Source organism: Rhinatrema bivittatum, chromosome 9 (genome assembly GCF_901001135.1).
Source record: "Rhinatrema bivittatum chromosome 9, aRhiBiv1.1, whole genome shotgun sequence".
In the NCBI taxonomy this organism is placed as follows: Eukaryota; Metazoa; Chordata; class Amphibia; order Gymnophiona; family Rhinatrematidae; genus Rhinatrema; species Rhinatrema bivittatum.
The window spans coordinates 164,231,776-164,257,742 of record NC_042623.1 but is presented as its reverse complement, the minus strand read 5'-3'; the positions used below and the strand labels follow the sequence as shown (position 1 = coordinate 164,257,742).

Here is a 25,967-nt window from a genome sequence, read left to right as displayed (position 1 = left end):
TATTTCGGTGCTGGAGAGGAATGAGTCGGACGCCTTGTCTTCCAGTGCGCGTTTCAGCCAACGATAGCTCCTGTGTCGTCGAGCTCTCTGAGACATCTTTGCACAATGTTCACAGTCGGACTGGTTGTGGTCGCGTCCTAGGCAGCGGTAGCATCGATCATGTCCGTCGGTGACGGACATGATCTTACCGCACGGACACGGCTTGAAACCCGACTGTTTTCTTGACATTTTGACGAAATAAAGTTCCTTCCTGAGGAGAAGAAGGCTCCGCGTGCGCTCCCGCGCGCGGAAAAAAACAGACTGAGGAGAACCGTTGACTACTGCGCGGGAACCCACGCGTAGCCGCAGAGGATCAAAGATCTACACTCTGCTACAAAGCTCCGCCTTCCTGGGCCCTGATTGACAGTTCCCATACAGCATGGCTAATTCAGCCCTGCTATCGACGGGAAATAACTTGGTATGTGGAGCACTGGCTTTGGAGTAAGAGGTTTATGAAATATGCTCATCTAACTTTTTGTTTTGGATAATCTAAAATGCCAGCTATAATTTTTAAACAATCACTGTATGTGTGTGGGAATCTGGGCTGGGTGTTCCCTATTTCTGTCTGTTTAGCTCTACAAGCTTAGGATTTACTTCTTTTGTCTATTTTTATTGAAGCAGCTTTCCTTTCTTTCCAGAAGCACATATGCTTGACTCTGTTACAACTCTTGGCTGCCTTCAGACTGCAGCTTTTCCAGAAGCACAAAAGCTTAAACGAAGTAGAGAGTCCCAGCTGCTGACTGACTTCAGTCTGCAGACTTTCCTAAACCCAAAATTCTTCCGTCTGGAGTTTTTCCCTCGCTTCTGGAGATCACTCCACTCAGGGTCTCTGGGTGGGCCTCTGGTCCTTAACAGGGCTTCTCTCCTCCTGACTTAGGTGTTGCAAGGTCTCTGCTAGCTTCCTGCTGCTTAGTTCAGGAGTCCTAGGCTTCTCCTCCTTCCCTGAGACCCACCTCTCTGTTTCTTCCCAGCTTGCCTTAACCTGCAGGAGAAAGGACCTGCTCAGTGAGTCAGCAGGTTTCTGCTTAGTTTTTAAGGTGGACCACTCTGCTTCTTGAGGGTTTTTGTTTTTTTTAAGGTATAGGTGCCTTCTCTTCTGCTTTGCCTCTTGCAGTGTGCTTTTCCTGGGTCTGGTGGTACAGGGTACAAGGTAGTAAGGGATCTACTGTGCATAAACTATGGTCTTGACTGTAAAGCCTGTTACCTGTTACTCTTCACTATCTTTGGAGGGAGTGTGATATATTGACTCTGGTGGAAGCTTTCTGGAATTTATTTGGTGTGGATTGAAGCAAGAGTATAAGTTTATTTTGTGGGAATATTTACTTAGGTCTTTTTAAAATAAAATTAGACCTTTATTTAGTTTTGATGATTTTTTCGCGTGGCTACAATGAGTTGTGGGTTAGGTTGGATTTGTGTGCTGTGTAAGGTGTCCGAATTGACTGCATTGCCTGAAGTACAACAGGTTTTGGGGTAGTATTCTCTTTTGGTTTAAGAGATATTTAAATCACTAGATGCTGCATCTTGATTTATATTCCAGGTAGGTCCGGTGAAGTTGGGCACAGGGGTTCAGAATGGTGGTCTGTGTTTTCAGTGAGCATAAGTGTGAGATACTGGATACTTATATATTCAGTTGGATTTTCTGTTTCTAACTCTTTTGCTGGTCACCTTTGGTGTATAATATGCACCCAGTTTATATATGGATAGATATTTAGATATGAAATTACACAAGCTGGAGAATTTTTCCATTGCTTCTGTATTAATTGTAATACCTTTATGTCTTAATATTGTACCTCTTGATATACATGGACTCCTTTCACCTGTTAAAAGAACAAGAATTTTGAATTGTTTACACAGACAGCAGACTTGCTGTCTTGCAAGAGACACGTCTTACTAAATCTGAGCACCTTAACCTTTGTAGTTCCTGGGCTGGTTTGTTTTTTTTGGGTTGTGTAATTCCAAGAGTAGGGAGAGTAAACATATTAACACAAATTGCTTCCTCTCTGTGTTTTCCACTGTCAGACCTGCTTAAAAAAAACAAACAAAAAACAAAAAAACCCCCAATTACTAGTAAATGTTCCAAGTGTGATGCAATGCCCCTTCTTTACATATCTGTCTAGCTGTTTTTCTAGGTTTTCAAATCACGTGATAATATTTTTGAGAGGAGATTGGAACTACCATATGCAGAAGTCCAGTCAGTAACAGATACATCCTCAAAAACCTCCTTCCCAAATTCTCCACTTATTGAATTATTGAGGTTGATTAAACATTTTAATTTATAGAATGTTTGGAGTTGTAAAATTACTTCAGCAAAAAATATTTTGACAGACTTCAGTAATATGACAGGATAAATTACTTTCTTTAACAAGCAGCTTCAGTGAATCCACACAGAATGATGCCATCATGTGACAGTGCCTATTGAAGCAGCCAATCAAAACAGCTTCCCAAGCTGTCATTTTTGGAAACTATTCTTTTGAAGTGTTTGGCAAACCATCAAGCAGCGACACCGCCAGCTGCTGCTCAAAGCACCAGTTTCCTATTTTGCAAACCTTAAAGACAAACATGAGAGTGTAATTGCACCGAGGAGTATGCATGTGAGAGAGTTGAAAGGTTTATAGACGTGTCTGGGTCTTGGCAAAACCGCTGACTTGAACAGTACAGTGGAGTAATTTTCTGGCAAGCAGATACTTCACACAACTTTTCCAGAGTTTATTAGAAAAGCTCCTGTACATGATGAAATTGCTTACATCGGTCATTTCCTGGTAACAAGGTGCCTGGTAGCAAGGTGCCTTTTGGGATATATATATATATTTTTTTATCTTTAGGTTATTTAGTTTTCCATTGGTGACTATCAACATTCTTTGCCTACTTCATGTCATTGATGAGTTATAGCATGGTAGTGGTACAATGCAAACTCAACTACAGGGTGTATGAGGGAAGGAGGAGGCCTTGTAGATTAATCTGGAAAGAGAATGGGACATCCATTTGTTTGTGTGATATACAGACCTCCTTTGCAGGCAGAAGAAATGGATAGAGATGTAATTGAAGACATTCACAAAAATTGCTAAGAAAGGGAAGATATTGATAGGTATATCCCAGCTGCAGTGTCTTCTAGAAGCAGAGAGATCCTCAGTTGTCTGGATGGAGGAAGAAAGGTTTTAGCAACTGATAACTGAACCGACATGGGCTGATACTAGAGGTGGTGCATACAAATGGGGGAGAGTGTTCTTGATGTCATAGTGGGAGGTCACCTGAGATACAGAGTGAGATGGGGAAGTTGAGTGTTAGAGCCCAGGCAGTGGTGGCTTATTCAAAGGCGAGAGTCCTGGACTTCAGGAAAACTAATTTTAAGATGGGCAAAATACCTCAAGGAGTTATTAAATGGATGTGATAAGTTGGGCGGGAAGTAGAAGAGAAATGGGCAAAACTAAAAGGAGATATTGTAAGGGCAACAAACCTTTTAGTTAGAAAAATAAATAAAGGTAAGAGGAAAAAAGAGGATGCTGGTTTTCTAAAGAATTTGCTGAAAAGTTAAGGGGAAAAAAGGTTAGTGTACATAAACTACAAGAGATTGTTTAAAGAGAAATACAGGCAAAAATATCTGGGGAAATAAGAGAACAAAAGGGAAATGGAAGAAAAAATAGCTAATACTTTTTGTGGAAGCAAGATATTTACCCTGAAGCGGAGGTCTTACTTGAAACATGGGACCATGTTGTAGGTTTATTTATGCAAGCTTCTTTGGATCTTTAAGTAGAGCATGTTCCTTATGCAAGTTTTCTTGGATCATAAAGCAGAAAAGTCCTTTTTGAACAAAACATTTTTTAATTTGCATTAGAAAATTTTAAAAAATGGACTTAAAAAATATAGGCTTGCCTATGATTATACAGTGGATCAGGGAGTGAAAAGCTTTTATTTTCCACCAGTTCCTACTTTAAGCAATAGATCTTTCTGTTGCAGGTATAGAGATGGAATTTGGGAAGAACAATTTTGATTGTGGTAGAAAAGGTTCATTTTTAATGAGAAGAGAGGTTTTCTGTACTTTCCCTGTTCCATACAGAAGTGATTGGAGCATTATATTCACAGGATAATTCTCTCCTAAAGTTGGCAGAATAAAAATTAAAAGATGACCCTAACTGTGATCTTTTTTATCTACTTTGTGAACAGTTGGGTATTTGTCCATTACATTACTGTGAAATAGTTTGTTTTAGCACTCAAGAACTCAGTTTCTAAATTTAAGTGTATTTGCACTCAACATGATCTGCATATAATTGAAATCGAATTATATAAAAAAAAAAGTGCCATAAGTTGTGCAGCTCGAAAAGTTAACATGGTGATGGAATTTATATGTGCACAGGATATGTAATGCCAAAATACCATCGTCGAAGTGTACAGGGAGCACAAATGCCTGGTGCAGTCAGTAAGAAGGGAAGGTGATAGCGCAGAGAGTGGGGATGTGCATTCCTTGGTTGATTCATTTGATTCAGCATTGTGTATTTCTCATGAATGGAGAATATATGTGCACAACAGATAGTATGCGCATACATCTGTGCACACTATTCATTCGTGAGATATGTGCATACCACTGAAATGAATCAACCAACGCATGCACATGCCTAGCAGAGAGATGTCTGCCAAAACTTGGCACGAGTCCATTCAAACCAAAGTATAGCGTAAGGCATCAAAGCCAATTCATGCTGCATTTAATTAGCACTCAAGAACTCAGTGCACACAATCTATGCCTGAAGCATGACACAATGATAGCGCCAAAGCACAGTGCTGTACTGCAGGCCAGCACATAATTGGCACGTAATCGGTGCCAAAAGAATAACACAGTAGCTATATCGGCGGCAAAGTCACGGCGCAGTAACTGTATTAGCGCTGAGAGCAACATGCAATAGCATATCAGCACCAAATGCATGGTGCAGATACATTGGTGCTGAGGAGTGGCGCAGAAGCGTGACCTCTGAAAAACGCTGCACATTTAAGAAAAGAAAGAAGTACATTTACCAGAATCGAAATACACATTCTCCACATTGGCAGTCGATGCTCTGAAAGAAAGAAAGCATTTTTCTATTCCACCTTAAGGCCATGGAGGGTGAACCTGCTTCTTGAATGAGACTAGCAGTCCCATTAATATAATGCTACCATAACTTGCTCTAAGCATCCATTGTATGTTGTTCTCTTGTCTTTGCTTCCTCTAGAAGAGGTCGCTGCTATGGTCTACCGTCCTCCTTTCATCACTTCAGATCTCCTGCCAAGGCAACTTCTATTCAGAAATAATTTCTCAGGTCACTGCTTTTAAATAGGCCCCTCAGTATAAATGAATGGTTATTGGTTCATGGTTTTAGTGACAGAAGAGGTGTCTGTATCCAGAATTCTGGATTACCTGATGTGATTGATCCGACAGAACAGTTTCCAGCTGCAATATTAATACGGGAGAACACAAAATACTTGGATTAACCCCCCCCCCCACCACCACACACACACACACATTATTTAGCTTGCAAGAGAATTCTCTAATTAAAGGATTAGGAAAGCGTTTATCAGTTCAATAAGCCACCAAAGCAGGTCTCGGCAATGTTTTTGAACATACCATTAAATTGTACTTTTTATCTTTTTCTATAAAGTCAATAGTAAAACTGATAGGTAAATTCAAATTAAGTACATATCAACTTCACCAAAGAAAGATACCAGAATGTTTTTCTTAACAAAGGACATAATACTCCAATTAACAACTATATTATAGATATGACCTCATTATAGGATAACGATAGTCAATAAACGTATCAGGGAAGAAACTCTGTGCATCGATATTAATTCCAAAACATCAGCTATAGCAATCTTGATCAAAGAATGATTTGGATTAAACCATTGGCACTCTGAGCTCATTTACAAAGTTAAAAAAAAAAAAAAGTTGAAACACCTTGTCTGGAACCATGAGCGTTCTGTGTCTGGCCAGAGAATAGATCTAGGCTAGATTCTGGCTTATTTTTCATAAACTTTTTATTAAATCACAGGAAACAAACAAAAGCAGCTCTGCTTACCTTAGCAGTCCTCAAAACAAAAAGTTGCAGCATCGCTCTGGAATTGGATTCAGAGGACAGCCAATGCTGGGCCCTGACTTGTATGGCCCAGGGTACTCCATATTAAGACAGGGAAAAAGCACATGACTGCCTTTACGGCCAAGTTCAAAATCAAAGCACGTTCAAGCAGCAGCATCATATGAATTATTAAGAAGACTGCTCCCCTGTAGAAATGTTGCTAACAGTAATTTTGTTATGGGTTTGACAGTTGCTTGGTTTTGATTGTTAATATTACTAACCTTAACATAAGGCTTAGGGGTAACCTGCACGGAGTGGCAGTTACAACCCTTAACAGAAACATAGGGTATCCTGCAAGGGAGTGCGAGTTACCACCATAAGAAACTTGCTGGGCAGACTGGATGGAGTACTGTATTTGGTCTTTTTCTGCCATCATTACTGTCTTACTATGTAACTCTTCAATTTGGGTCTTCCCTTGTGGATTCTCTTCCTTTCTGGCCCTGACTAGTTATTCCCCTTCTCTAGAGACCCACCCCAGGGCTAGGATTTCCTGCTTTTATAGGATTTAAGGTGGACTGGGCCAGATCTCTGGAGCCGGTTCTTTAAGGTGTTTTGGGATTTTCTCCTGTATACCCTTTCAATTACCCTCCCCCTCAGCTCAAACTTCTCAGGTTGAGTGCTTGCCCTTGCTAGTAGGTATATTCCTGAGAAAACAAGACTTTCTATTTTCCTTCTCAACCTATGCTGGGAATGTCTATTATTCCTAGGTTTTCCCTTCCTCACCCAATCTAGGAAATCAGTTAAGGGACCACAGGGTGTCTGCTGTTCCTCCTTTGTCCTCTACCTTGCCTTCTTTAGAATTGTTTAACCCAGTGGTAAGCTGGGCTCACAGAGTCTCAAACGTGGATAATTATGCCCCAGGAGACTGGATAGAGGAGCTCAGGAAGTACTTCCATCTCTTCGCTGGCTAGCCCTACCGTAGTCATCAGCACTTCTCAACAGGTGGGGTATTGTTGCTGATCCCCATGTATCCAAGCCAGTGTCACTTTCTTCTTATACCTGAAATAGTCTCTGAGCTAATTTCTTCCTAATAAGTGTCTTGCTGCATTCTGAATCTGTCAAGGCTAGTGTAGAATAGTCATCCATTTCAACTAGTATCACAAAGTTACTACTCCCCGAACAAGGACGATCAATGTAGTTACAATTGTGAGACGACAGGTTGAGTTCCCACTCTTCATCTTTGAGCCAAGGGCATTGTTTGACATTGTGCTCTTTCCCTCTGCAGTGGGAGCGTGCCTGTGGGACTTGTTCTACTTTGACTTCCATATTTCCCACAAAGGGTTTGTTCTCTTCTTTCGCATAAGGGCAAAAGTCCTCCTCATTCCTGTTTCCTATACAGAATGAGCTGCTGGGTTGTGCCGTTGCCTCAGGGACTCCTTTTCTCCTCCAGCTTTGTGGTCATCCCTGCTTTGAAGGTCTTCCCTTGTCATCGTACACTTTTAGCTTCTGGTGCTGGCTGAGTTACCATATTGACATCCATGGTCTCACTTGATATTGGCAATCTCTGGACAAATGACTTCTCCTTCTGCAGTTGAAAGAAGCTGGGGAACCTGCTGGTTGGGGCCTGAGTATGGAAGCAGTGCTGTCTGCTCAAAGGACCATTGTTGGGGTCCTGCACTCTCACTGCCATGCCAGGGAGCCTGTGTGGATTGTCTTCCTAGCTTCTGCACCAATTCTGGCATTGATTGAGCTTGATGGGAAGCATTTGCCACTTCCAACACCACCTCAAGGATGAGCTCTGGTAGCTGGCACACCCAGTTCCTCATGGGCCAGTCCAGCTCGTTCAGGAACTTCTCCAGAAGGACTTGCTTGGCTACCTCGAGGCCTGTCTTTGCCTCTGGCTGTAGCCATTTCCATCTGGCATCCTTTAGCCAATGAAAAAAGTTATGTAGAGTTTCCTAGGGCTATAGCGTACTCCTTTGGAACTGCTGCTGGTAGATTTCCCCACACTTTCCAGAATGCTGTTTGAACATCGGAGTAGCTGGCTGTCTCTTTGGGATTGGCTGCTTAGCTTTTGCCAGCAAGTAGATGTGCCAGGTATGTAGTCCAGGTGGCCTCTGGCCATTCAGTCAGTTCTTTCAAAACATTTTTAAGAAGATATCTGCATTTTCCCTTGCCTTCATCTTAGACAAAACAGGAGGCGAAGGACTTGGCCACGTTGTGATGAGCTAAATGTCAGTGCTCCCTGTTGGTTTAACATCCCCAGCTGCTGGGTAACCTGTTTGAGTAAGGTTTGAATCCCTCTTTGAAGTTGCTGCTGACTTACAGTGAGGGTCTTTACTACTCACTCCATGGCAGCTTATTGGGCTCTGGTAACAGGGTTTTGAAGGGAGGCTCTGCCCTGCTCTGGAAATACCCCGACAAAAAAAAAAAAATGCCTGTGGCTGTAATTCACTAAATATAAATCTCTCTCTCCAGGTGGTGCTACCTTCCTTAGCCTGCTATAAATTACTAGCAACTGAACCCGTTCTACGCCCGGGTGGCGAGCCTATTAAAGAAAAACGTTATTATGTAAAGTTGCAAAATTTTAAATAGTTTGAGCAGAATTTCCCTAGAAATTCACTGTTAAGTGTGTCCCTTCGACATATACACACCCTCATACAGGCTCCCTCACTGTCTTGCACACACACACACACATCCCCTTATATAAGCTCCCTCTCTGAAACCCACACTCAAGCATCCCCCGCTCTCCCCCTCTTACCAACCAAGCTCTCTCTCGCACTCCCCCACATCCCCTCTCCTCTCTCTCACACACATTCTCTGTCACCCCTCCCCTCATATAGGCTCCCTCTCTCTGAAACCCACAGTTAAGCCTTCCCCCACCCACCCTCTCTTACCTCCCATACTGTCTGACACCCTTCTCAGCCCCCTCTTACCAACCATGCTCTGTGTCACCCCCCTTCTCTCTCACACACATTGTCTCTCATCGGCATCTCACCCTCCCATTCTCTCTCACCCTCCCCTCCTCGACACACATTCTCTCTCACCGGCATGCTGCGGGACCTGCGCTATTGGCGGCGAAGATGAAGGGCTGGGCGTGCTGATTGCGGCACAGGGGGGTCCTTCCTTTTTCACCGCGAAGGGCGCGCCGTGCCTTCATCCTCGCCGCAAACAGAGTATGTGCCGCAGGACGCCCTCCGTTCGCAGCATGCCAGGGTCTCCTCTGCTGTTTGCTGCCTGTGCCGCGATGGCCGCTGTCCTTGCGATTTTGAATAGTCTTCCGGCGAGGTGAGGGAGGAAATCTTGTGCAGTACCTCTTGTAGCTGGTGACATGGCCGCTGTACTATGCGCGAGCACTGACAGACACGTTAGCAAGCATTATAGCGCCATCTGTTGGCAGGCTGGGGAACATGCGCGAGCACTGACGGACACACTACCAAGCCCAATATACTATAGATATCTCTCTCCTGCCACTGCAGAAAGAGAAGAAGTGAAAAAAAAATGTACAGACCAGTTTCCAAAGCCAAAATCTTCTTGATCCATTCGAGCAGGAGCTGCTTTAGGAGGTGTGTATCAGTTTTAATCACAATTTGCAAATTGCAAATATGACATTATTGATCCTGTGTAAAAGACAACAGTTAAAGATCTTATCTTAAAAATAGTTATCCTAATGACAAATGCTTCAGAAAGATATAGTATTGTAATGCAGGTGTTATCTTGTAGAGTTGAGTTTTTAAATTTATCTGCCACTACAGATACAATTAATCAGGTTCCTTCTTATTAGCCAGAAGTGATCTCTGTTCTTTTCAATCAGAAAAAAGTTCCATTCACATTTTTAAAGTAGAATCTGTGGGAAAAATTAGTCCTTAAGGAGCTTAAAGTTAGAATTTTACCGAGAGATTTAGAAGTCACTAATTCCTTTCAAGAAAGAAATTCAGATAAATTGTTCATTTTAATTGGAAGAGTATAAAAAGTTTAGGCGACATCCAAGCTCATCATAGCAGGTTGGACAAAGGAGAAGATACGTACAGCACCTGTGTCGAAAGAAAATCAGGTTCCAAAGTAATTGGAGCCTGTTCAAGCAGAGTACAGTCATCTTCTTGGGAGTATATAGGTTTTAGATAGAAGCTTAAAACTGATTTTTAAGCAAGTATATAAGAGTAATTTTGAAGTGTTTTATTGTTTTGGGGGTTTTTGTTTTAATAAATGTCACATTGTACTCTGCACTAACCAAAATATTTTTGGATGTTAAAAAAATAAAATAAAATAAAATTGTTTCTGTGAGTATATGGACTTCCATAGTTTACAATATGCTTTGACAGAGGGAATACTGGGGTCAGTTTGCTGCGTGCTCAACGGATGTAGCAGTGATACAAAAAAAAAAAGTTTTCTGCCTCCTTCAGCTGGATGAGGCACTAAACCAAATCATTCTGAGTTGGTGTGACAGAAATTCAGGTAATTATCAAGTTTTCCTTCCTCTCCCTTCTGCTGGCTGATTTTTCCCCCAACCCCACGCCCTTCTGCAGATTGGGAGGCAGGAGAAGGAAAGCCGCATCAGCATGGCGGGCTGCATCCTCTGGTGCCCAGGCTGCACTGCTGCTTTGAACTGCAAGGAAACACGGCCTCACGGTTCAAAGTGGCAGTCAGGCTTGGGCAGCAGAGGAAGAGCCGCTGCGCAGCTCTTCCTGCCCCACTGGATCTGCAGAGGGGGCGGGGGAATCCTGGAAGAAAGTGGCAGACTGTCTCTTTGGCTGGTTGGCTAAGCCAAACTCCCTCATCCCTTTCCTGTTAGCCATAACTTACTAGCAGACGTTGAGCACCCATCAGGCTGTTTTATTTCCCTTTCTTTAAATAACTTTATTGAAAGCCCTCAGGGAGCAATTAAAACTCAACCTGCAGAAAAAATAAAAGGTGGCTCTCTTTTTTTTAGTCCGGGGGAGCAGAAGGGAAGGAAGAGAGGGGATGATGTGAGTAAGGATTATGAGGGGTTGCCAACTATCCAATTTTGGACAGTCAGCCAGGTTTTCAGGCATTCTGTGCAGTGTGCAGTCAGAAGTACTGACCGGACACTAAAAGTCCGATTTTGCAGGCTTCTCTTCTCTCCCACAGCCTCTTAAGTTAGAGGAAGAGAAAGGCAGGGTCAGAGCCTGTGGCTCTGCAGATCTCCACAGCAATGATTCTCTGGATCCTGCCTCCTCTCTCATTCGGACCGATGCAGTATGGTGGGCTCGACCGAGCGCAATGTTAGCCCCCGTTTGGCCGCGTGTTTTCCACGTGCTATTTTTACCCCTTATACAGTAAGGGGTAATAGTGCGTGGAAAACGTGCGGCTAATTCCCCCCCCCCCCCTCCCCGAAACTAATAGCACCCGCAACATGCAAATGCATGTTGATGAGCCTATTAGTTAGTCCCGCGCTTTACAGAAAGTAAAATGTACAGTCAAGCCGCACGTTTTACTCAGAAATTAAGGAGTTAATTTCGGCCGGCTTGGGGCAAGTGTACAGTAAAGCAGAAAAAACTGCTTTTCTGTATGCCCTCCGACTTAATATCATAGCAATATTAAGTCAGAGGCCCCAAAAATAAAATAATAAAAAAAAATTTTTTAAATCTGCCCGCGGGCTGGAAAACGGACGCTCAATTTTGCCGGTGTCCGTTTTCTGAACCCGTGGTTGTCAGCGGTTTTGGCAACCGATGCCGGTAAAATTAAGCGTTGGCTGTCAAACCCGCTGACAGCCGCCGCTTCTGTCAATAAAGAGGCGCTAGGGATGCGCTAGTGTCCCTAGTGCCTCCTTTTTACCGCGGGCCCTAATTTGCATACCTTTGCTTAGTGAATCACGTGCCCAGGAGAGTGGCCTGGGCACGCGTCGGGAGAGCGGGCGCTTGCCGGCTCTCCCGCACAGTTTACTGTATCGGCCCGACCGTGTGCTGTGATTGGATGGCTTAGGGTGAGAAGGCAGGGAACAGTGCTGCCGTCACTGTGGCAATGGACCTCTTGGTCCCACGACCTCCCTCACAACGTTCTGGGCCAGGAGCCAAGAGAGGGACTGCAGTGAGCCTGCCAAGACAGAGGGAGAAGGTGGAGAAACAGACAGACGGAGGTACAGGGTGGGAAGAGGAGAGACAGACACAGAGGGGCAGAGACAAAAGAGGAGGAAAGGGGGGAGAGAGACCCATGGTGAAGAGCATGAAAAGGTTGAGATACAGAAGAGGGCATGGAGAGATCCATGGTGAGGAGCATGGAAAGGTTGAGATACAGAAGAGGGCATGGAGAGAGACCCATGGTGAGGAGCATGGAAAGGTTGAGATACAGAAGAGGGCATGGAGAGAGACCCATGGTGAGGAGCATGGAAAGGTTGAGATACAGAAGAGGGCATGGAGGGAGAGAATGGGTCACAAGGTCTCAGCTGTCTGGGAAGTTGCTGTGTAGGCTGTATCTCCCTCCCTCAGGTCTCAATCTGCCTTGTCCCTTAGCAAGCTGGAATGAATCTGGTGTTAAACAAAAACATATAGTGTGGTGCAGTGACTCCTTCCTCATTTCTGCCCTTGCCTGTACTTCAGCCTCCTGGTGATGTGCATTAGGGTCCCCCAGGAAGTTGCTTGCCCCTCCTGACAGCTCTGGCTGCCCCCCTCTTTCCCCTCTTCCTGCCCAGCATGCTTCTGATCCTCTGAGATCATGTGTGTGAGAGAATTGACGTGCATGCATATGAGAGAGAAACAGAAGAGAGAAAATGTGTGCCTCCTAGCATCTCCTAATGATCCACGAGGTAAGAAATGGGAAGCAGCGGAGTGGCAGGGGAATGCCTTGAGAGGCCGGAAGAGAAATTGTTGCCTGTGTGCAGCCTGTCAGCTCATTATTGCCCTTTAATGCATTCAGGGATACACTGACGTTCACAGGCAGGAATTAAAATTTATGGAAATGAAGGGTGTCCCGTCCCCCCGGGGCAACCCTAGGGTGGTATGGGGGATTGGAAGGAGAGAGGGACTGTCAGGGACGAGTGCAGGAGGGAGTGAAGTGATTGGAAGGGATGTAGGAGATTGGAGATGATACGGGGTGTGTACTCTGTGAATGAGGAGATTGGAGGGGTATGTTTGGAGAGAGACAAGTGAAAGGACTGGAAAGGACTGGGGGGGTTTGATATGTGTGAGGATCGATGTCGGGGGGATGTGGTATGAGTGGATCATTCCTTCTTCTCCTGACCCCAGATCTCCCCATGTCTCCACTCCCTTCCCTTTCCTTCTCATCTCTCTCTTTATTCTCCTCTGTCCCTTATCCCACTAACCTCCTTCCTGAGATTCCTCCTTCATTTCCCAATTCTGAGATTTTCTCTCTCCAGATCCCTTCCCCTCCCCCCTCCCACCAGTACCAATCTCTAAGATCCCTTTTCTTCTAATAAAGATCCATATAAATTAATTGGATACAGAAATTTCAGAAAAGGACTTTATTTTTATAAAGTAAAATAAGTCTACATCAGTATGCAAACAGATGCAAATTTAGGCCAATTTGCTACATAATTGCCACCAAATTTTAAAAAATTGGCCACAGAATCTTGCAAAATTTGCAGCAGGAAACCGGAGGCACTGGATAAAGTGAAATTTTCTTCCAAGTGTACTTTTCCATGGAGAAAAATCTTTGCTAGAGTGAATGAAACACCAGTTAGTTAACCATTGCTGGGCCACACAAGTTATTTTAGTGGCCTTATGCATTTGTCTCTTTACTTTATTTACCTCTGCAGAAATACTACTTAGCATTCGAGTCTCAGGATTTTTCAACTTGCTCTGACCACTAGATCATGTATGCTCTCCAATTCTCAATTACTTGCTGAACATCTTAAAAGTTTACATTTTAATTTTACAAGCAGAATTTGTTGATTATATTTCTTGTATTTATAGATACTTATATCTGTTAATTTTGCTAAAGAGATTTTAAAATATTTTATGGACCTAAGCTTCTGCATATAAAATGAGAATGTCAGCATTAGTGGTGCCTAAAGAAAGCGATTTCCCTTCCAGTGGCTGAAGGTATAAAATTATGATAAACACAGCTGAGAATAAAATACATACGTGATTCGCTTACATTTTTTGTGTTAAAGTATAATACATTATTTCTGCAGTTTTAGTCTGAATTTGAGTAAATTTCCAAAATGAGTTGGCCTTAAATGCATCTTCTGAGAGAGCAGCATACTAGGTTTGCCTTGTTAATCTGCTGTATTAAGTGGAAGTTACTTTTTCTTGCGCTTTTCAAATCCTTGAAATCTGCGTTTGGTGGTCCTATTCAACTGAGTCGCATGACTGACTATGGTGCCGTCCGGCCATTTCTTGGAGAGGCCTCCATGAGTTTTCTTTTCCCTAATGGAAAAATGAGGCCTCTTGCAAACTGGGCAGCCCAGATGCTTCACCTTGGTAAGGTGCCAGACCGGGCATGTACTGGAATATCAAAATTACCCGATGTCAAGAGGGATATGCCTTGGGGTGTTCATTGAAGGGAACAGTTTATGGTGGAGGATATCAAGTGGTAGACAGCTTTGGGGGTGAGACAGTACCCGCTGTCCTCTCCCCTTCCTAAGATTGGGTTGCATGCATACCACAGTGTACCTGTTTTCTTTCCAGTCAGGCCAACCTTTGAAGAAGGTGGGACAGCGATTGCAGGGAGGAAACATGAGTTCACACGCTCTGAGAGTGAGAATTGGCGTATCCTGAGGGAGGAACTGAATGGGGAAGACGAAGAGGGAGGTGTGTGGCGACTAGCTGGATCTCGGCGGGATGGCGAGAGATGGCGTCCTCACAGTCCAGGTGAGAGAAGAGAAGAATGAGTTTTCAGGGAAAGAACAGGGGAACAGAATCTAGAGTGATAAAAAGACCCTGAGATGGGCTGAAGTTGCATATATGGAAAGAAATAAATTAATATAGATTGGGAATGGCATTTTTAGCTGTTCATAACCTCTCTCCTCTGTCAGTCTAAGAGAAAATATTGATTATCAGTAGAACTTTCTGTCCTCATTGTAATGTTTTATGGGCCACTCATTATATTTAAGATACTACTAGCTTGTTATACGTTTGAAAGTGAATTTTAGAAGCCTAACGCATGCATTAATGAGGGGATGCGTGAATATGTTGGGGTCGTGCACACCCAGCAGATTTTAAAAGCTGCCAAGATACGTTCATATCTTCCGGAGTGTGCACATCTCAGAGGTTTTCAAAAAGGGGCATGGGATAGGCATTTTGGGGCTTGAATCTGAGATGTGTATGTAAACATGTACATGATCTGGTGCAGGCTGAGGCCCCCTTTCATGTAACTGCGTCTGCTCTAGATGACGTGTAAGAAAAAAAAAAAAAGGCAGATCTGCAGGGTTTTAAGGGTCGGGGTTAACTGGGGGGAGTGAAGGCTATTAAACTAGGGGGGTTTGGAGGATCTCTCTCAAGTTGGCGATTCAGGGCTGAACTGGGAAAATTGGGAATAGCGTTAGGCGTGTACCCCTTTTAAAGTCCCCTGATTTACGTGGTAGAAGGGGCATCTGCGTGCACTTAATGTGGCACGTGTGCGCACGGCCAGGCCATTTTATAACATGCGCGCATATGCTATAAAATGGCTGCATCCCTGGGCACAGGCCGACTGACGTGTGTGCCAGTTTGAAAGTTACCGTCTTAGGAGGCAATTTTCAAAGGAGTTATGCATGTAAATGTAACATATTTTCGTAGCAATTTTCAAAAGTTACTCGCGTAAAGTGCACTTGAGTAAATCCTATGGACAATCCAATGGCATATATTGGAGCAATTTTCAAAAGCCCACTTACTCCACTAAAGTGCATTTGCACATGTAAATGCTTTTTATCATAGGTTGAAACTAATGGGTCTGATTTTAATCCGATGTGGTGAATTGCTGCAGACCCTCTGAAACTGAAGTCATAAGTCAGGCTTCCCAACAGCAAAGGTTGATGGAATTTTGTGAGGTTTGCACAGCTGACTTGTGTTCTCCTGGGGCTCTGGAACCTGTTTGGCAGTATTTAAAGCATTAAACTAGAGATGAAGTAGGGAAATCAGGAGGAGGGAATGGAGATAATTCTTCCATCAGTCTGCAAAGAAAACCCCCCACACAAAACAGAGATTTGTGTAAGGGAGAGGTTCGAGCTGTAGGAGAACTTTGTAAATTGTTTTGAGTATTCGTTAAATGAAAACTGTTATCTCTTACCATAACTATGATTTTGGAAACGACATCTTTGAAAATTAGGGTTGAAAAAATATTTATATATATTAATGTGGTACTACAGTGATGAAATCCTTGCTTTTTATATATATAAAATTTCTGCATTTGCATTATCGTAATGTCACTGTCGGAATTTTATGCGCTCAGTATCTGAGCCAGGTTTTCACTTTTGTAGTATCACAAAGCAAATAGAGAAGAAGTCTGATTTTTCAGTAATGCTATTAGCAAAATGATGGCCTCCTATGGCATATAATGTATTCATTTATAGTAGTAACCTTTACAATAAATCTGCAGTAGTCCTTTTAGAACAGAAAAGTAGACACATTGATGGGGAGGAGATAGCCTAGACTGCTTTCCCCTTTAGCAAAATGGGCAACTTTATTAGTCCTTAAATATAAAGTAGTGGAAATTTTATAGTTATGATTGTTTTATGTAAAGTAAACTTTTATTATGATCTCTAGCACTCCAGCTGCAGAGCTGATAGATATGTTTATTCCAGTAGGCAAGGCATCTGGAGTAAAATCTGCCCCAGAGCATTATGGGGCAATGTTCTGCAAAACGTCCACCTACCCACACCTTACTCACACCACTTTCTGTGGTGGTATTTTTACTCCTGCTACAGCTCTGCACTTACCTGGACTCCTATTGCTGCAATCCTTCCTTGTAACCAGTTTGGACTTGCATAAATATTTGTTCCTACCTTATCTACCAAAGGAACTCGTCAAGGACGTCTGTGAGAGTCCAACAGCTCAGACCTGCCTAAGGAAAATGCACGATACCTATTTACCTCGATTGGTTATCTCATAAAATAAATAACACACAAAATCAACATGAATGAACTTATCCACTATTTAAGCTCTGACTTTAAAGGTGAAGACACAGAGGGGATCCCTAGGGACTGATTTGAGACTTCTAACCTTGTGACCCAATAATGAGATGTCTTGGGGATAAATCTGTCTCTGTACACATTGATAAACTGTGAACAAGGAAACAACTGTGCATCAGGAACTTGTTCTGTAAGTAGTTTCCAGATTTCACTAAGGAGCACTAATTGTGTGTCTCTTTAATGGAGCCAGTATTTTGTTGGTAATTTTGGCTTTTCAATAAACATAATGGGAAAATTTTGGATAACCTAGAGCACTTCCACACTTATTCAAAAACACCATAATATTCAATGAAAATAGGTATTTCCATAGCCATCTAAACTACCATTTTTTTTCTCCCATGTTGGTACTACAAAATTTGTTATACCGGCTCAGACCACACACCTGAGCCATGGAGTAATGGTTGCAATTACAAGATGCTGTGGTCGCAAGGTCACTGGCAGTATGAGCATAATAGCACAAGGGTGGCAGCAACTTGTAATGTCTTATAACTGAGATTTATTACGACAACTTGGAATTTTTTTTAGGGTGAATCAACATATGTTGAGAATTCTGTTGAAAAGAAATTTTCTTCTGTAGGTGTATATAGGTTTTGTAGTTCAGGAGGTGAAGCTCTGCCCAGAAGTGGGGTATGGGCTCTCTGGTACTGCATAGGCAGACTAGAAGGGGCTTTATGGTTTTTATCTTCTACCGTATTCAACATTTATTTATTACTTATAACTTTTGATATTCTGCCTTTTACCAAGAATGACCTCAAGGTAGATTACAAGCGACTTAAAACCAAACAGTTACAACAGTAATCAAAAGTCACTTACAATCACAATTGATCAGATTTACAGTTACATATCATTGTGAGATTTTTCTTTTTTTCCAGAACAAAGAACTAGAAGTTAGGGCAGTTAGGGTTAAAAAGGAGGCTTGTGTGCAGTTAGTTGGGTTGTAGAGAAATAAAAGTTATGGGGGATGGTAGAAAGCCTGTTGGCTTCCAGGAATTGGTAGTACCTGTGCTAAGTTCAAGGGTCTAGAACAATAACAGAATCTAGAACAGTAACAGGTGCCAAGAGTAGGGATGCAGTAACAATATTTATTTTATTTATTTATTTTGAGTTTTTCTATACAGGCATCCGTGATGGGAATCGCATCATGCCGGTTTACAATTAACAAGGTGTGCCAAACTAATATAATAACTAACAGTTTTTAACAATTAACAATAAAGCTGGCATTTGGTGCAGGTGAAGTAAGAATATTGAATGAGAGTCCACAGGTGTTTATCAGAACTTTCAAATAAAGAATATAATTTAATCAAGTTAAGATGTGAGTTTTCTGCTTAGGAATCTGGGAGAAGGCCTGGCCGAACAGCTGTGCCTTACTTCACTTTCTGTAAGAACTAACATGTCCTCAGGATATAGGGATATTTTTGGTGCAAAGCAGCTGAAAGCACAAAGGGGCCGATGTAATAAGGTGTGCTGAAGCTGCCGTGGATTTGTGCACGCCTGTACGAGCGTTTTCCCGCGCAAAGCCCTGTACGGGGATGTAATGGTTTCGTGCACAGGAAAAAAGCGCGTACGAATGCGCTTACAGATGAGGGGTTATTCCTGCGTGAATGCAAGCTAGAGGCATGCAAAGGAGGCGAGTAGCTAATCATAGGCAATGTAGGGAGCCACGCTAATGCGAGTGCAGATTTTTAATGCGGGGTTTTTTACCGCCAGAGTCAGGCCACGAGTTAAGTGTCATCACCAACTCAGGAGGCCTATGTCAGCATCCTGAAAACCACCTTGCTGAGCGCCTATCTCGGCATCCGAGTGGCCAGCTTAGCTAGGCGCTTTTCTTGGCGTCGGAACAGCCAGCTTAGGTAGGTGTTTCCCTAGGGGCTTTTCTTGATGTCCCAGCAGCCAGATTTTTGACCAGCTGAGCGCCTAGGCACAGCGCCTGAGCGACAAGATTAGTAATTAGCTAGGTGCCTTTCTGGGCGCCCGATCGTATAGATTCACGACAAACTAAGCGCCTAGCTCAGGGCCTGAGCAACATTTGCTGGGCGCCTTTCTAGGTGCCAGATTGTCCATATTCACTCCCGGCTGAGTGCCTATGTCGGCACCTGAGCATCCAGGTTGGTGCCCAACTAAGCACCTGTCTTGCTGCTATGCCAGTGTGAATTAGTATCCATGAAAATATTTGCTATGTTTTCTGCAGCACAGTTATATGAAATATTAAAAATACTTTCCAGGGTCATACTTTCTCTTAATAGGGAGACCCGTTTACTCGCTCGCTTTTATGCGCGGATTATTGGTGCGGGTTTTGATCACAGATGCGGCTGCTTTACCATGCTTAGGTACACGCATTTTTCCGTATGTGCGTATGTGCGTGGATTTCTGTGCGCAAATCATTTGTATAATATGTTTTTACTTCCCACGGAAGCAACATCTTCAGCTGCGCGCTGTGATCAAAACCCGCTCTTATAACTAGCGCCTGTTTTGCCGCAGGTCTTATTACATCGGCCCCAAAGTCTTGTAAAAATCAGTCTGGCAGAAGCCAGAGAAGGGAAGGAAAGAAGGGGGCCATTTGGAAGGATCAGAGTTCTGTTGTGGGAGTATAGGAGAAAAGCTGGGAGAGACACTCAGGGGCCTGTTCATTCACACATTTGAAGACTTAGCTTTTGCAACAAATTCTGGTGGTACAATTATGTATCCTGATAAGTGGTAGTGTGGGTTGCTCCATCGAAAAATGCCAAAGTATCTATTAGTAGTTATTACAGAGCTATAGCCATTTATTAGCACCTGGACAGGTTGGAAAAGAGTAAACGTGATGCCTATCTTAAAAAAAAAAATGCAGGGGTAGACTGGGAGGCAAAGCCATGTGATTACATATCAAGAGGCCAAACTTTAATTTGTCTATTTTCTATTTTTATAAGGTGGTATGGTCTACAGTAGAATACTAGAACACATTTTGAATCAATTTGCAAATACCTAGAAGGTAGCAAAGTGCTAAGAAGCAGCCAATATAGATTTGGGAAAATAAATTGTCAAACCATCCTGGTTTTCTCTTATGGCAGAATAACTAAATCATCTTATAGATAAGGGGGAAGCAGTAGATTGTGGCATATCACATTTCCAGTAAGGTATTCGACACACACTCTCGCACGATATTCTTAAAAAAAAAAAAAATAATAATAATAATAGAAGGGAGAATCAAGCTAGGGCACAAACTCATATGAGGATACAAATCAGAATTGTCTGTATGAAATCATTTACATTCTGTGTTCAGGTACCATTATGGAACTGTTTTATAAGAGATGGAGACAGCTGCTTTTGGTTCTCAAAAGGATCAAATTATCTAGCATTGTATTTACATATACATTGAGCTGAAATGTATTCTTGATAGGATTGAAGGGTATATGTTGTATCATTTTAATTTTACCAAAACTGATTTTAGTAGACTAGGTCATCATCAGTTTAGAGGTCCGTTATTTTGAATTTGATATACATTTTTCTACTACCCCCCTCATGTTATACATATTTCAGTACCTTGTGTTGGTGAATGGCCATATACGTATGTGTGGAAACGCACCAAACATCTTGTGATTTTTAACAAGCATTTTATCCTACACTGCTCTTTGTTTTCCTTGGGATGGGGGTAGGAGATCCCCAAGCCCATGCTGTGATTGTCTAACCAGGGAAGGGATTCTCAGGCACTTCGTCTCTTACTTTTCTTCCTGGAGAGGGGATTTCTAGTCTACACTGACTGGTGTATACTCCTGAATCTGAGAAGGAATCTCTCTGTTCTTGTGGAGCTTGGGAAGTGCATTGCCAGATCTCTGTCAATCACATGACCACTGTGTCAAATATATATATATATATTTCTGTGTCATATATATATTTCTCCAAGGACAAGCAATTTACTGTAGTCGCACATATGGGTTGTATGAACAATATTTGGTGCTGAACGGACAGAATCTTCCAGTGCTAGAGCTGTTTGGAAAAGGAAAAAAATATTTCTCTGCTTATGTGCAATTATTGTTGGTGCATTTCTGTGGCTCTCCCCACTTTTTTATCCATCAGAGTCATTGGGTGCATCTTTTATGCTGTGACCCCCAAAAACTTCTGAAGAAAGATTTTTCTTTTGCCATAGTTTGGTGATCTTTTAAGTTTTAATTGTATTTGATCCTGCAGCGCCAGACCCTGATTGTCTTTATCATGACCATTACTGGAAGGCCACCTGGCCAGATATTTTTCATCTCTTCATACCATCATTCTGAGGAGGAACATTTGTTTGTTTGAATTCACTTTGTCAGTTTTCCTCTTAGTATCCAAGATGTAGGTCAGTGGCTTCAATTTCTGTCCCAAATAAGAATGAATAAACTTCAACTAAATACAGATAAATCTAAAATTCTGTGGGTCAGCAGACTGGATTGTTCCTACAAGAATCTATCGTGGGTGCTTTTGGATGATATTGTGTTTTCATTAAAATTAAGTCTGGGTGTGCTATTGGATTTTCCTTATCTGTAGCGCAAATATTATGGCATTGATCACAAGTGCCTTTGGTATGTCAGCTGAAACCAACTTTTTCGTTAATCACTTGGAATTAATACTTCATTCAGTACCTTATATCTCCGTCTGTCCAACAAGTCGATTCATAGAATTCAGACTATACAAAATGCAGTAGTATGTCTGGTTTCAGGTTGTAGATATAAACCATATTTCTACAATCTTACAGGAGCTTCATTGCTGCCTATACTATTTAGAGTGTGATTTAAAATTTTATGGCTTAACTATAAAGTATACAATACGTATATTGAAAGAGAGCAAATTATTATTATCACAAAAATGTTTAAGTTACCAAACAAGTATACATCCTATGGTTTATATAAAGCCACTTACAACTCTATAAATGCTTGACCTTCCAGTACAATTGTCTGATTGTTCCCTAGTTTTTAAACATGTGATCTTAATTACCACACTATTATGTAAACTGATGTACTAAATACATGTGTGCACCTATATATCAAAATGCTTAAACACTTGAACACAAAATTCTCTTCATCTGGCGTGCTTCACTTATGCTTCCCTTCATCAAAATGTAAAGGCAATGCTTCATTTTTCACCACGGTATAACCCCGACAAGAGGCCCTTGTTTCTCTGATACCAGCTTCATCAGGGGGATGTTAACCATCAATCCTGTTTGTGAAAAAATCTTTATTACGGACCCGCCGCATTATTCATGGGCTGACTTGCTTCATGGTATTCTCCACCAACGATATTTATGAAATTCTCACGGACTAAGTTCCAAGACACGCTTATCTCATTCTCAAATGGTCTCTCACACGTGCTGCCCAACAAAACCTGGTAACTGCACCAGCTCCCAATAATTTCACAAGAAATACTGCAACGTCTGAATCCTGAGGCTTGAACCAACAAGACTGCACTGCTCCATGTAAAAATACATGTTTTTAGTTGCATTCTAAACATCTCTTTACATTTTGTAAATGTTACATCAGGTTACATCAGTTTTAATTTTAAAACTGATGTAACCTGATGCATAGCGAAGTAACTAATTCTGGTTAGCTACTTCGCTATGCTTCAATTTGTGATTTTAATTGAGTGAATGTGTGAGTGTATGAGTATTTTATGACACACTTGTTTGGTAATTTAAAAATTTTTGTGATGATAATTTGCTCTCTCTTTCAGTATACGTATTTTGTTTTTAACAGCTATTTTGATTCTTATTTTGTGTAACTTTTAGCTGTTATTCTTTTATGAACTATTGTATTTCTTGTATCTTAATTTTTGTAAACCGGTGTGATGGCTAGTCTGAGACATCGGTATATAAACAACAATAAACTAAACTAAACTTACAATTGTGTTGAGAGTGGTAAATATCACCCATTTTGTGTACCTTATACGGTTACCTATAAAGTATTACATGGGACAAATCTCATTTACATCAAGAAGCATCTGATTAGATATGCACCAAATAGGACCTTGAGATCCTCTGACTCCCTTTTTACTGTACCTTTTCTGAGGAGCTTTAAACTGGCTAAGGTACCATTCGTTTTGTTCTTTTGCAGAAAAATCCATTTGGAATTCTTTTACAAAACGGGTCAGATTATAGCTAACAACTTAATGTTGCTTCATTACCTTATCGCAACTTGGTTTTTTTAAGATTGTTGTAACTGTGTATTTCCTAATTGCAAAATTATTTGAAGTATTGGTTATTCTTATGTATTGATTTCTTACATATTGAAATCTATTCTTGTATATTTAATTTTTATTATATTTGTTATTTATGCATCATTTTATATTTGCCTTGGGACATTGCAGGAAGGTGGTTAAAAAAAAATGAGGCGGCGTCTCCTAAGTTACTTACAGGGTCATTTATCAAAATGCGTTAGAGCGTTATTGCATGCTTTAGGGCCCTAACGCCCGCAATAACACTGTAACACACACAATAAGTACCAAGATGCGCACGACGGCCTTTGGGGGTCATCTGGTCACACAGCTGACACCCTCAGACATCGTGTGATGCTCCCAGGCAGAGGATACAAGCCTTATGCCTGCGTTACTGGCTGAAATTATATTTATCGCAAATGCCAATTCGGGGGAGAGAGGAGAGAGAGTGCCTCTGTGGAGGCTCACTTATATTTGAACTTTTTATACCAATGTAAGAGAGGGGTATTATGAAGTCGGGGTGGGTTTTGGGGGGCAGTTTTACATGCACATCAGTGAAGATTTAATGTGATTTGAATTGATGAAAAGTGAAAGAGGAGTAGATTTATACCATGTTCTCTCTACTAGCTTGATTGCAGATATACTCCAAATCACATTAAATCTTCACTGATAGTAACTGTGCTGTTCATACGTTTGAGTGTGCATGTAAAACTGTCCCCCAAAATCCATCTCACCTCGATTTACTAGTGCCCTCTCTTACAGTGGTATAAATAGTTAACTTATTTTTATGAACTACAGAGTCTCTCTGTCTCTCCAGCCCGAGCCACCATATGATGAATCAGGTCTTAGTTAGGGACTCTGAATTTCAGGCATTTATGCTACTCAAATGGGATAGTTTTTTTTAGAATATAATCTGGCTCATATATATCTAATCTACCCTATTTTGGGAATCTGCAAAAGTAGGGGGGAAATAGTGTTTTCCCATCGATAGGCTGATTTAGCCATGCTGTATGGGAGCCCTTCGCGACCCTCGTAGGCAGAGCTTCCCTCAATGAGTCACAGAGTTTGAACTCTGTGCAGCTGCGCGATGTGTTCCTGTGCGAATCAGCCATCTCCTCCTCAGTCTCTCTTTTTTTCCATGGGCCAAATGCACGCGGGCTTTTTTCTCTCAGTGAATAAATTTTTCAATTATGTTTTTTTTTTTTTTTTTTTTTAAAATGTCAAAATGGCACCGAAACCTTCCGGTTTCAAATACTGCCAATGCGGTAAAGTTATGTCCATTACGGATGGACATAATTACTGCTATATTTGCCTCGGGCCTGATCATGACCAGGGATCTTGTCGGGATTGCGGACGGATGTGCCCCCGAGCGTGCCGGCAACGAACAGAACGGATGGACCAGCTCAGAACATCGGGCTCTTATGCCCTGATGCCGTTGGCGCAGTCTTCACCCAACCGGATGAAGAAACCATAGTCTCACCAGAAGAAGGGGCCGCCTCCTTAGGTCCACGAGAGAAGCTGCAACTCTTAACTCGAACGGGGCCCAGGCACTCCGAACCCATAGTGCCCAAAACAAAGCAAAAGGGGTCAAAAAACACTCCCCCTAATACCAGACAAATGTCTTCTGGGTCACAGGGACTCATTCCCGGCTCTTCGTGCCCTACGACGCCTTTTCCATCGAAGTGCACAAATGACGCTCGAAGCATTCAATGCATGTGCCATCTACGACGCCCTCGACACATGCTGCGCCGTCCACGACGCCTTTGACGCATGCTGCGCCGTTTACGACGCCGACGATGCATGCTATGCCGACGACGCATGAAGACCTTACAACTCATATACCGTCAAAGAAACACAAAACGAAAACACATCATGCTAGGCATACGGCTCATTCATCACCAGAGCCGCACCATCATCAACTCGTCTCATTCAACTGTGCCGCACAAACACCGTGAACACAAGAAACAACCAACACCATCATCTGTACATTCTGGCCACTCGTCTCGCTCTCGAACAACACATACAGACATAGATGTGGAGTTTTCCTCTGACCCACCATCTTCTTCAAGGGCAAGTTCCAACAGTGTATAATCAATTTATTCAGATATGTCATCGGTCTCTAAAAGGAAAAGCCTTACAGGAACCATTGTTTAAAAAACAAAAACCTTCACCTATTATTCCTCCTTCAAAGCAGAAAGTAGGTGAACATTCTAAGGATATTCTCTTAGTGGCTCTACCTACCTGGCCACCTTCCACTGCACCTCACACTCTGACGCCATGGGGCACCTTGGCATCAAAGGCCATATCTCAGGCATTATCTACCTTTTTTGCAGGGCTGGAATCCATGGAAGGACCAGATAATCCACCACATGATTCTCTACCTCCATCTTCCCCTCAAGGAGAATCTCCTGCGACTCCTCCAGGAGAAGATATACCTGCCTCTCCAGGTCCAGACCACCCTTATAGCCCGGAATCACCAATCACATCGGTCTCGTCTCCCATGTCCTCCATTTGCATGCCGTCCGACCCACCAGACAGCTTACCAGAACCCTACTCTCCACCGGAGGACCTCACATACTAAGTTCATTGAGAAAGTGGGGACACTTCTCAATGTAGAAACAGGAAAAGTGTCGGACCCCCGTACG

The 25,967-nt window shown here is 42.3% G+C and overlaps 1 protein-coding gene across 8 annotated transcripts in view; it reads left to right on the top strand.

The window, feature by feature from the left end:
- Nucleotides 1–25,967, top strand: part of GIGYF2 (GRB10 interacting GYF protein 2) — a 444,297-nt gene that overhangs the window by 203,165 nt on the left and 215,165 nt on the right. For 7 of the 8 annotated variants that reach the window (XR_003858724.1, XR_003858723.1, XM_029616693.1 and 4 more), the window contains one exon: nucleotides 14,684–14,866. The exons of the other annotated variant lie outside the window; for it this stretch is intronic. Coding sequence is in view for 5 of the 7 variants with exons in the window: in XM_029616693.1 (XP_029472553.1) it covers nucleotides 14,684–14,866 (183 nt within the window). In the remaining 2 variants the exon portion in view is untranslated. The remainder of the gene's footprint in view (nucleotides 1–14,683; nucleotides 14,867–25,967) is intronic. 8 annotated transcript variants of the gene reach the window in all.